Source organism: Kogia breviceps, chromosome 3 (genome assembly GCF_026419965.1).
Source record: "Kogia breviceps isolate mKogBre1 chromosome 3, mKogBre1 haplotype 1, whole genome shotgun sequence".
Lineage (NCBI taxonomy): Eukaryota > Metazoa > Chordata > Mammalia > Artiodactyla > Physeteridae > Kogia > Kogia breviceps.
Window position 1 is genome coordinate 135,957,609 of NC_081312.1, and position 12,972 is coordinate 135,970,580.

Consider the following 12,972-nt stretch of genomic DNA (forward strand, 5'->3'; position numbering starts at 1 on the left):
CACTCTGGAGCCCGAGTGCCACAACTTGAGGGCCTGTGCGCCACAACTGCTAAGCCTGTGCACTCTGGAGCCCGTGTGGCACAACTAGAGAGAAACCTGCATGCTGCAACAAAGGTCCCACATGCCACAACTAAGACCCAATGCAGCCAAATAAATAAATAAATAAAAATAAATACTGAAAAAAAAGTTAACTCCTATCAACACATTAAAAAAATGTTTATGATAATTCAAAGAGTAGGCAAGAACTTTGCGATGTGGGAGTGGTATTCATATGGTAGATTAAGTAAAAAAAGAAAAAAAAAAGGGCTTCCCTGGTGGCGCAATGGTTGAGAGTCCGCCTGCCGATGCAGGGGACACGGGTTCGTGCCCCGGTCCGGGAAGATCCCACATGCTGCAGAGTGGCTGGGCCCGTGAGCCATGGCCACTGAGCCTTCGCGTCCGGAGCCTGTGCTCCGCAACGGGAGAGGCCACAACAGTAGGAGGCCCACGTACTGCAAAAAAAAAAAAAAGGAAAAAAAAAAAAAAGATGGTGCAAGAGACAAAATTTAAAACCAGACTTCCATCTCACTCTAGACTGGCAAGCATCATATATTTGCATTTCATATATAGTAATGAATATGAACAGATTTTCAGTATGAGACTGGTAGTTGTTTATAGGGAATTGTTTATGGGAATGATAAATCTAATAGTTTCTTTATTTAAAAAGAATGTAAATAGCATTAAAAATTCTCCAGGGCTTCCCTGGTGGTGCAGTGGTTAAGAATCTGCCTGCCAATGCAGGGGACACAGGTTCGAGCCCTGGTTTGGGAAGATCCTACGTGCTGCGGAGCAACTAAGCCTGTGTGCCACAACTACTAAGCCTGCACTCTAGAACCTGTGAGCCACAACTACTGATCCCGCAAGCCACAACTGCTGAAGCCTGTGTGCCTAGAGTCCGTGCTTCACAACAAGAGAAGCCACCGCAAAGAGAAGCCCACACACTGCAACGAAGAGTAGCCCCCACTCACCACAACTAGAGAAAACCCTCGTGCAGTAGTGAAGACCTAATGCAGCCTAAAATATATAAATTAATTAATTAAAAAAAAAATCTCCAGATACAATTTCCCCATACCTCTCTAACCATTTCTAACTTTTCTGTATCCCATTTCTGCACTATTTTTTTTACTCATCTATTTTTTATTACTTTTCTTGCCATCTCTTTGTTCAACTTCTTTCACTTTCTGTTTTACTCTTTTCTCTGATTTTTAGTCATTCATTCTTTTTCTTACCTGCCAATTGCCCCACTCTCTTCAGCTAGTTTAACTTCTCCCACTTACCTATTAAGTTTTTTTGTCCATCAAAGCCGGCATTCACGAATTAACACACAGGGCTCCCCAAGGACTTACTTTCTTCTCTTTCATTCTTGAATTGAAGTATGGTGTAGAAGAACTCCAAATTAAAAGCCATGAGAGTTGAGTCATAAATTGATGTATTTGGTCTTAGGCAAGCTGTTTAATGTTTATGCCTCAATTTCTTCATTTATAAAAAGGATTGAAACTATATCTCCAAGGAGCCTCCTAGCTCTACAATCCTATGATTCTGTGGTGTCTTAACTTTCACATGTTTTTCCTACTGTGCTGATCTCATTCATTTAATAAATATTTATGCACCTACCATGTGTTTATAACTCCTATAATTTATGTGAGGAATCAAAAGAAATAAAAGACAGGGTTCCTGCCTTTGAATTGTTTATAGTCTGTCTGGAGAGACAAGCGGTATCTGCATATTAACCTTCAGTTATTTCCAGTCTGTTCCTGTTTTTTCTACACCAGATCCATATTCTCAAGAGAATACCAGCTATTTTATTTACGTTATATTTTAAAACATCAGCTTTACAGGTTCTCTCCTGCCCCCAGTGGCCACACCTCACAGCATGTGGGCTCTTAGTTCCCAGGGATCCAACCTGCTCCCTCCGCATTGGAAGCTCAGAGTCTTAACCACTGGACCACTGGGGAAGTCCCTGCTACCTTAGTTCAAACCTAATTTCTGGGGGAGGGACAGGTTTACCTCTGAACACAGTAAAAGACTCATTTTTATTTTCTTATACATCTAGGAATCCCCGCTGTAGTTTTTCTGTAGCATTATTTTATGTTGTCCTCTTGATTCCAGTCTGGAATTTATTCATGATAGTAAAATTTATCTCAGAACCAAGGGGATTGATTTTTATTGTGATTTAGTAGATGATCACTCTCTGTCCCTATCTTTGCATGCATACATATGTTTGTGCATTTATGTTTGTATAATCATATTCAAATGTAATGTTCCAGATGGCTGAGTAAATGTGACCAACAAGTCTTTCCACACATATATGCTTTTTTTCTCTGGTTTGTTTCTGCAGCTAGGTTGTAAGGGGGTATTGCTTTTAGAGACGTTGTCTTTTCCTTTCATTGGCCCTGTGTGCTCTCTGGTAAAAATGTACCACTCCACAGGGATTAGGGACAGTCGGGGGAGGACAGGAGGGAAGTGGGCGTACTTATAAAAGGTCAACACTGGGACTTCCCTGGTGGTCCAGTGGTTAAGACTCTGCACTCCCAATACAGGGGGCCCCGGTTCGATTCCTGGTCAGGGAACTAGATCTTGCGTGCCACAACTGAAAAAGATCCTGCATGCCGCAATGAAGATCCTGCATGCGGCAATGAAGATCCTGCATGCGGCAACAAAGATCCTGCATGCCACAACTAAGACCCAGCACAGCCAAATAAATAAATATTTTAAATAAATAATTAAAAAATAAAATGTCAACACTAAGGATCCTTATGATGGAACTGTTCTGTATCCTGACTTTGGTGATAAGTACATGAAGCAACACGTAATAAAATTGTATAGAACTAAGTGCACACACATACACACAAACACACATACACAAATGAGTACAAGTAAAATTGGGGAAAACAGAATAAGATAGGGGAATTGTATCAATGTCAATATCCCTACTGTGATTGTACTATAATTTTGCAAGATGTTACAATTGGGAGAAACTGGGTAAAAAGTATGCCAGATCTCTATTATTTTTTCAACTGAATGTGAATCTACAATTATTTCAAAATAAAAAGTTCAATTAAAAATAATAGCAATTTAAAGGGGTTGTCTCCATTAACAGAAGAACTTTGTAAACACTTAAGTGATGCCAGTTTTATATCAGTCTCATCTTCTGTGTACTGAGAAATCAGTTAATTCTAATGGGTCAATTTTTCATACAATTCATGGAATCAAAGTAAAGGTTTTGGAAGTTCATACTGTCAAAGAGGAAACATTTCATATTGTGAATGCTGCTGTTAAGTCTAAAACTTTCAACATTGAACAAAATGCTTTTTTTAAAAAAAATTTATTTAATTTAATTTATTTATTTTTGGCTGCGTTGGGTCTTTGTTGCTGCGCGTGGGCTTTCTCTAGTTGTGGCAAGCAGGAGCTACTCTTTTTGTTTGTTTGTTTTGTTTTTGTTTTTTGTTTTTTGCAGTACACGGGCCTCTCACTGTTGTGGCCTCTCCCGTTGCGGAGCACAGGCTCCCGATGCGCAGGCTCAACGGCCATGGCTTACGGGCCTAGCCGCTCCGCGGCATGTGGGATCTTCCCGGACCGGGGCACGAACCCGTGTCTCCTGCATTGGCAGGCGGATTCTCAACCACTGCGCCACCAGAGAAGCCCAGGAGCTACTCTTTATTGCAGTGCTCGGGCTTCTCATTGCAGTGGCTTCTTTTGTTGTGGAGCACGGGCTCCAGGCACGCAGGCTTCAGTATTTGTGGTTCGCGGGCTCAGTAGTTGTGGCTCGCGGGCTCTAGAGTGTAGTAGGCTCAGCAGTTGTGGTGCACAGGCTTAGTTGCTCTGTGGCATGTGGGATCTTCCCGGACCAGGGCTTGAACCTGTGACTCCTGCACTGGCAGGCAGATTCTTAACCACTGTGCCACCAGGGAAGTCCCATTGCTTTGTTTATTTTATTTTTTTTTTTTTGCGGTATGCGGGCCTCTCACTGCTGTGGCCTATCCCATTGCGGAGCACAGGCTCCGGACGCGCAGGCCTAGCAGCCATGGCTCACGGGCTTAGTTGCTCCGCGGCATGTGGGATCTTCCCGGACCAGGGCACGAACCCGTGTCCCCTGCATCAGCAGGCGGATTCTCAACCACTGCGCCACCAGGGAAGCCCCATTGCTTTGTTTATTGAGTAACAAACAGATATTAAGTTTAGTGGAGCATAGAGTCATGGTCAAAAACAAAATGTTTGTACTATATTAAGAAACTCAATGTAGCAGAAAATTTATTTGGAATTGGTTATATATTACATTCACAATTCATAATTGCATCAAAACAAGCCTGATATTTTATCAATAAAATAGGAGCTGTAGTTTTCAAAATTTGCAAGTGTTTTTATATACATAGAGTATTTTAGCTAGAACATTTTTGTGATAATCTGATGGTGAATTTTAAAAATGTTTCAGCAAGTCAATATTTACATTGTTTCTTTGCTGCCTGTCAGCAATACGATTTTAGAAATATTTGAAAAATATATGTACCACTCCATATATACTGACTGAAAATACTCAGTGAATCTGAGGTGGAGTGGTATCCTAGTTTTTAAAACATATATATATATTTTAACCATTTTTAGCAATCTAAAATGTAACAAGATTATACTATGTTACTTCTCATTCATTCTTTTCACCCTCCATTCCATTCTGAGACACTTCAATCAAATCTTGACTCAAATGATTTTGGCCCTTTCCCCACTCCTCTCCTACTTCCCAGACACACACCAAGGACCAACCAAGTTAGGTAAATCTGGTGTCTGCTGTTGTTGCTATTTCCCCGTTATTAGATATTCAGCATTGGATAAAGCTATGGTTTCTTCCTCTTGTGCTCGTGCTTATATTTTTCTTCTAGGAATGAGATACTATACATAATGCCTAAGAAATAGGCATGTTTTTCTTTCTCCTTGTTCCTGTACACATTTAGTCTTTTGTGCCCTTACTTATTTTTTTGTTTTCTCTCTTTGTCCCCCTTATTTGCTTTTTTTTTTTAAGTATGTATCTATTGTGGACTGAAACGTGTTTTCTGGAGGAGCTGGTATATGAAAATTACTTGTTGACTCTTTAACCATGTGAAAACAATATATGCAACCATTTTGTTTGAAAATTATCATTGTTAACAGGACTTTTAAGTATCCACAGGCATCTTAGGGGGAAAATTTGATTGGAATTAATTTAAACTTAATTCTTATTCTTTTTAATACAGTATTTCTCAAACTCCAAGGCTTGCAGAATTCACAAATTGAGATCTGGCATCATTTTCAGAGAGAGACTTTCAGTAATGTGTAAGTAGTTATTTTTTTCATTTTGATTTGTTTTTATTAGCTGTTTTCCATATAAATACAGTGAAATGTTAGTTTACCAGATCTCTTAATAAGAATTTGGCATATATTCACCAAGTAATGATTATGAGTAACAAGTGACACAAAATAACTTACTGAAAGGAGATGTTTTAACTGTGCCCTGGGTCAGTATTAACTGAACACCATTTATTAGAAACAGCATCTCCAAATATAAAGAATACTGTTTTAAGGGACTTGAGTTCTTGCCCAGGCTCTACTATTAACTAGCTGGGTCTCCTTAAGTAAGCCATCTTCTGTGCTTCAGTTTCCTTGGCTATAAAATAAAGGATAAGACTATCATTAATGAAAAGATCTCTTCCCCTTTAAAGGTCTATTATTCCTATCTTAATATTTTTTAATATAAATTGTTAATCTTTCAAAAAGGAACCTTCAAATTACACAGCTGTGTTTTGATTTTTTTGTTGTTGGCTTTTGCTCGGGAATAGATATTGAGAGGGGAAGTGGTTCCAGAGTAGACTAGAAGACAAATAAGTGCCCCCTCGCTAAGAAATTTGCCCCACATAGTCCATCAATTTGGGTTATTAAAAACTTACTTTAAAAAAGTGATGTTGAAGGATTTCCCGGGTGGTCCAGTGGTAAAGAATCCACCTTCCAATGCAGGGGATGCGGGTTCGATCCCTGGTCAGCGAACTAAGATTCCCACATGCTGTGGGGCAACTAAGTCCACGTGCCACAACTACTGAGCTTACGTGCCTCAACTAGAGAGCCCGCAAGCCGCAAACTACAGAACCCACACACTCTGGAACCCACGCACCACAACCGCAGAGCCCCCACACCCTGGAGCCTGCGTGCCACAACTAGAGAAGAGAAAACCCACACGCCACAACTAGAGAGAAGCCTGCATGCTGCAATGAAGAGCCTGCGTGCCACAACAAAAGATCCTGCACGGCTCAGTGAAGATCCTGCTGTTGCAACTAAGACCTGATGCAGCCAAAAAAATAAATAAATAATAAATAAATAAACCTTAAAAAAAAACAAAACAGTTCACAATTCAAGTGAAAAAAAACAAGGAGCATATTGTAGTAGATACAATATGCAAAAAGAAAAAAAAAGTCAAGTTGGCTTGGGTGGGTTAAACCTTTTTTAAAAGAAAGCAAACCTACTGTTAAATATGATATACAAATAAGATTTCTTTCCTTTCAAAATCTCCATAGAATACTGATGCTGAAGGAGTGCCAGTTTTCAAGGAGATGGGGAAAGGAACAACAAAGTAGGAGTTACTTCTATGCATGGGGCTTTCAGGAGAAACTGGTAGAAAAACTTTGGGGGCTTCCCTGGTGGCACAGTGGTTAAGAATCCGCCTGTCAATGCAGGGGACACAGGTTCAAGCCCTGGTCTCGGAAGATCCCACATGCTGCGGAGCAACTAAGTCCGTGCGCCACTAGTGAGCCTGCCCTCTAGAGCCCACGAGCCACAACTACTGAGCCCACATACCACAACTGCTGAAGCCCATGCGCCTAGAGCCCGTGCTCTGCAACAAGAGAAACCATCTCATAAGAAGCCACACACTGCAATGAAGAGTAGCCCCCCACTCTCCACAACTAGAGAAAGCCTGCATGCAGCAATGAAGACCCAATGCAGCCAAAAATTAATAAATAAAATATGAATAAATTTATTATTTTAAAAAAGAAAAACTGCGCAGGGTGAAGGCAGGCACTTGGGATCTGGAAGGGTGGTAGGAGAAAAGATGGCTAGAGGTGGAATAAAGGAATAGAAAGAGATGTGGAAAAATAAAACTAAACAAGAAACTCTTTGAAGGCAGAGGCTAGCTTTCATCAGTATCGTCACTGGCTCTTAGATTTCTGTGTCATATCTTAAAAAGTATTTATGAAAAATTCATTGAATGAATGAATCAATTACCTATTCAGTAAATTTCTAATTTCGCCCAAGGCCCTGATGGTTAGTTAGACTCAAATCATCTAGTTAGAGGCTTCCCTGGTGGCACAGTGGTTGAGAGTCTGCCTGCCGATGCAGGGGACACGGGTTCGTGCCCTGGTCTGGGAAGATCCCACATGCCGTGGAGCCTGTGTGTCCGGAGCCTGTGCTCCGCAATGGGAGAGGCCACAGCAGTGAGAGGCCCGCGTACCGCAAAAAAAAAAAAAAAAAAAAAAATCATCTAGTTTATCTGTGTTTACCCTACATTCACAAACTATAATATTTAAGGTAATTGAGGTTCAGAAAATTGATTCTGAATTATAGAAAAAAGACATTACATTTAGTATAATATACTTGAGGAAGGTTATAAAGTGAACTATTTATTCACTTAAATTTTTTTTAAGCAACTACCTACCATACTTTGGGTACTAGCTGGGAGAAAAAATAGGGTACTGATTATAGTGTATATTTCTATTTGATGGAATATTATGCAGTCATTTCGTATAATTATGAAGATTATAACAGTTTAGACTAATGCTTTTTAAAAAAAATAAAAATATTTATATTCTGTATTGTAACTGCATATAGAAGAAGAAGAAGACTAGGAAACTGTTAAATATAAACCGGATTTATTATTGTGAATGGGATTGTAGAATTTCTTTTTCTTTCTACTGTTCCGTACGATTCATAAAGTTTAAATGAAAATCCACATACATTTAAATTGTTTTGAAAAATAAGATGAACATATATTGACTAGAAAAAGGTAATAGTGTATCATCAAAGGGAAAAAGCAAAACTGTATTTGAAGGACAGTAGATAGATTACCTTGGTTGGAAGAAAAATGAGAGGTGAAGTTTAGAAAAAGATGGGAATGATGGTCTCTAGCTTAGTTTTGATAATGTAAAAAAATATGAGCTAGGTTAGGTTTTTAACTGTGGAATTACATTTTTTTAAAAAAAGAAAGAAAATTTCTTCTAGCTTATTTATTGAAGTGAACTAGAGTGAGGGGGAGTTGAACTGGTCCATTGTGTTATCAACTGTTTTCATGTATAATCTTGAGTTTATGACTGTACTAGGCCCTATCTGAAAGACTTTGCTCCTTTTACCATTTCAGTAATAGTATATAATTTTGCAAAATTTATGTTCAGATTCGTTTTTCATATATCCTTAAAATGTTATCCCTGATTTCCACTCTTGCCTTTTCTTGTCCTTAGAGTTAGCCTAGGTAGAAAATGCTTTACTACTTGACCTAATGGAGTAATAGAAGAAATAAAAAGGAATCTGAATTGATTGGGCAGAGATAGAAAGGGAGAAAAACAGGTCAGTCTCCCTTAGTTGCTGAATAGGCTTTCTCGTAATGATTTCTCAATTTTGCTCCCCTGAACCTTTTAGGAATAGATCGCACATCCTTCTTGTTTTCTAATCTCAAAGAAAATAGATGTAATTTGAAATGAAATACTAGCCAAGTAGGTATCTGAAATTTTAAGAAGATGTCTGTAAACACCTTATGAGCTAACTCCTTAAGTTATCTGTATCATGTTGAACAAAGAGGAATTAAAAAAACAATAACTGATTAATGATGTAGTATTATTACTTGAACTTTAGTAAGGTTGTTTCAGGGTTTTATACTACCGTGATTGTTTTGAGAACTGTCGGATCAAATATTTGTTTTGTGTGGCTCCCCCGTTTCCAAAACGAATTTAAGGAAATTTACCTTCTAAAAAAAGGAAAAGAAAAGAAATTTACCTCCTAATTGTTAAGGGTTTTTGCTCTGATGTACTACACTAAAAGTCCAAGTTTTGTACATGACTATGAATGCTTTCCTCAAGTGCTCTTTCCAAGTAATTTTTGTTGGCTCTTACCAACATAAGGCATTTTGTCTTAATATATGTTTAGTATTTTCAATGAGGATTGTAAATTTTATACTCCAATGGAAGTCTGTTGGTTTCTTGAAATTGTTAGGAAATACTATTCATTATTTATTTCTGTGCTAAAGATTTTCAGTATTTTCTCTGCTTTGTAATTTGTAACAATGTCTTCCCCCTAGCTTCTAAACCTCAAACTTACTTTAAAAACAATATAAAAAGTAGAAGTGCATTTTCAGTATTATAGACTCTTTCTGAGAGAATTAAAGAGCATTTAGATCTAGAAGTCACCTGGGATGTTGCCAGCTGTGCTCTTGACATTATATGCTTTGTCACCAGTGAGTGCCTTCAGATATTTTTGCCTACCTTCTTTACCACTCTCCACACCCAAATGAATAAATGGAAAACAACAATAACAACAAGGCAAGGGAACTGGAGTAATATATAATTTACTATTCTGTCAATAAAAGTAAGAATATTTTATCACCACTTTAAAATTGATTGCTTTTATATGTATTGATGAAGAACTTTAACTTGTTCCCTTTTAGTAGTTATTTACTCTATTCAACTGCAAATCAGATCAAATGATAAAAATTTGTAAACCAGGAAGATGTAACCAAAACAATTTTCATACAGTTTTTTTCCCAAATATCTGCTTATTCATATAATAGCTGTTTATTTGCAATGGCTAAGGTAGTAGCTTTCAAAAGAACCTATTAAACATATATATGTTTTCATCATAGTACTATTTCCATTCTCTTTCCCTTCTTTCTGCATAGCAAGACATAAAACTTTATTGTATGTAATAGTAACTCTACACTTTAGTTTAAATAATACGAAGTTAGAGTCTTAAGAAAAAGGAGAATATTTAAATCTCTTCATTATGATGAAAGGAAAGTGCTCTACTAAGGTAATTTTTAAGACTCGTGTCTATCAAGAGCTTATAATTTAAAATTTATGCACACATAAAAGCAAATAAACACTTATAGAAGCTGTAAGTGTATGTGTTGCTTTGACCCAATAATTCTACTTCAGTAAATTTATCCTGAAAAAAATAAGAGTTGTAACCAGAGGTTTATGTTCAAGGTTATTCATCTTACCATTTAAAAACTATTAGCAAAATAAGTAGGTGTAATAAATGATCAGCAATAAGGAAGTAGGTCAATAATGTTATGTCCGTTAAAATACTGTGCAGCCATTAAAGAGTTATTTTCAAACACTATTTAATGAAGAAAATAAGTTAAATACAACAGTGCTTTGTTTTCCTACTTTAAAAAAATGGATAGATGGTCAGCTGTTTTTTTGTAGAACACCTGTAATAGACCGTCAGCTGAGAGTGACTCTCAGTTTTTAACAGTTTTCCAGGAGAACAGGTTATTACTTTCCTTTACTGTCATTCTGGGACAGTAAGGATTTCTGAGAAGTTTAAGCCGTTCGTTTTGTGCAGAAATCTTATGCATAAGGGAATTGCTACATAGGAGCCATATATACCTAAATAAAATAAGTAGGAACATTCGATCCTTTTTCAGGTGTGTTTTCTAAGCAAAGAGTGAGAATATTTATAGAGTTTATTTAAGCAATGTATACAAATTCCAAAAAATGTGGCATGAATTCTGAAAACTCATGACATTAACCATATAGAAAATTAAATGAATTTTGAGATTATGATGAAAGTGGTGATAATTATATTATAAACAAGTATATTACATAAGAATTTCTTTGCCTCCAGGTATTTTATAGTCTACAAAAATAGGCTGTTTATTTTATTTTATTATTATTTTTTTTTTGCGGTACGCGGGCCTCTCACCGTTGTGGCCTCTCCCGTTGCGGGGCACAGGCTCCGGACGTGCAGGCTCAGTGGCCATGGCTCATGGGCCTAGCCGCTCCGCGGCATGTGGGATCTTCCCGGACTGGGGCATGAACCCGCGTCCACTGCATTGGCAGGCGGACTCTCAACCACTGCGCCACCAAGGAAGCCCTACTTTAAATAGTATTTTCTAAAGCATGTTCTGAGGGTTTTTTTCTAGTTTTTAAGTGGGCAAATAGGGTTTGTTGTTCAAATAGACTGGGGAAATCCTGGATTAAGGGACGTTAATCAGGTACCTTTATCAAAAGATTTCCAAGGCTTTAATTTTTTAATGTATATTATAAATATACAGTACAATATTTGTCCATAAAATCCTTTCTTTGAATTTTTTGGAACTAAGTCTAACATGAGACACATGTTTGGAAATTTCTGTTTTAGGTTAAACTTTTTTTCCTATAATTCTTATATAAGTAATGACAGTACTGTGGCAGGGGCTGGGGGTGAGAATGTCTTCTCCTAGTTCAAGAAACAAATAAGGTTTAAGTGATACTAGACAACTGAAGGAGATTTTGTTATTAAAGTGTTTGCAAATACATGATGAATTCCACTTGGTGTATTTTTTCTTTGTATTTGTTATAAGCATGCATTACTGTTATAATCGCTGTCCTACTTTTATTATTTGAAGTTCTTCTGTTTTTTGTATCTTCTAAAACTCATTCAAGGTGGATTTTTCTTTGTGTGTTTTATAATTTTAGAATAAGAGGTCATCTTCAACAGGGCTTTATCTGTGGAAAATCTGTGTTGAGGGTACCCTCTAGAACTTTTTTGCATTTGCTTCCCCAGGGCTATCACTAGCCTGGGAACACAGTTATCATTAATATCTCAGTTTGGAGCATCCTGGGACCATGCAGATGGCTTAAGATCAAATCTCAGATCCAAGTGTGAGTAGGCCTATTGTTATACATTCTCAGAGAGACTTCTTACTCCCCCCAAAGTAGGGCTCAGATTGAGGCAAACTTTATTATTTCCCTGTACCAGTGGATGGATTTAAAATCCACTCCTTAACTGCGGATGTAGTTCTTTGAGACTCTTGGTTTTATACAGATGTCTCAGTTCTAATCCCCTATTTTATGTGGTCCCAAAGCATTGTCTCCTGTCCCTGTAATACCTTTTAAAAAACACGCCCCTTGATTACTGAGGAGATCAGCCAAATTCTCCCACCTAGTATGACTTATACACTGCATTCTGGCATTTTGGTTTCCTCACTGTTTTGGGGCCCTGGGAATTTCGCCTTACATTTTTACAAGTTAGCCTATGCATTGAAAAGAATGTGGGTTTTTTTGTTGTCTACTTAGGTAATCTAGGCTTCCATATTGCCAAAAATGGAAATTTATGCATTAATTTTATAATCAAAAAATAATGCTAAATATAGTCCTGTTTTTTTAAAAAAGCATACTTTTAACATATGAAAATGAAATGTGTAATACTAGCATGTTTAGTCAGGGAGGTAGTGCACTTTTTTTAGTTTTTTGTTCTTATTTGTACACAAACCACTTATATTTATTTGACTTATTGGAGAATATTTATTTGACTCATTACAGGAGAATACTATCTTTTACTTTTCTTTCAGATGTAACCTTCTGTAATGGAAGATGATTGAAGATAAGGGGCCTCGTGTTGCTGACTACTTTGTTGTAGCAGGATTAACTGATGTTGCAAAGCCTCTTGAAGAAGAAATTCACTTCAATGATGCTTGTCATAAAGTAGCTAAACCAAAAGAACCTATCACAGATGTTTCAGTTATTATTAAATCTCTTGGGGAGGAAGTGCCATGGGATTACACGTGTATTGATGTTACCCCAACTGGACTGTCAGCTGATCTCAATAATGGAAGTCTTGTGGGGCCACAGATTTTCCTTTGCTATAGAAGAGGAAGAGATAAGCCTCCACTTACAGATCTGGGGTAAGTAATTTTTAAAAGGAATTGTTGTTATCGATCCAAAT

General features: G+C 37.5%; 1 protein-coding gene across 7 annotated transcripts in view; it reads left to right on the forward strand.

The window, feature by feature from the left end:
• The window catches only part of DENND4A (DENN domain containing 4A), a 134,287-nt gene that overhangs the window by 24,525 nt on the left and 96,790 nt on the right, over positions 1–12,972 (forward strand). For 6 of the 7 annotated variants that reach the window (XM_059057687.2, XM_059057688.2, XM_067029622.1 and 3 more), the window contains exons 2-3: positions 5,265–5,343; positions 12,599–12,931. In XM_059057687.2, the coding sequence (XP_058913670.1) occupies positions 12,621–12,931 (311 nt within the window). In that variant the 5' untranslated portion in view covers positions 5,265–5,343; positions 12,599–12,620. The remainder of the gene's footprint in view (positions 1–5,264; positions 5,344–12,598; positions 12,932–12,972) is intronic. The other variant, XM_067029623.1, reaches the window with a different exon arrangement.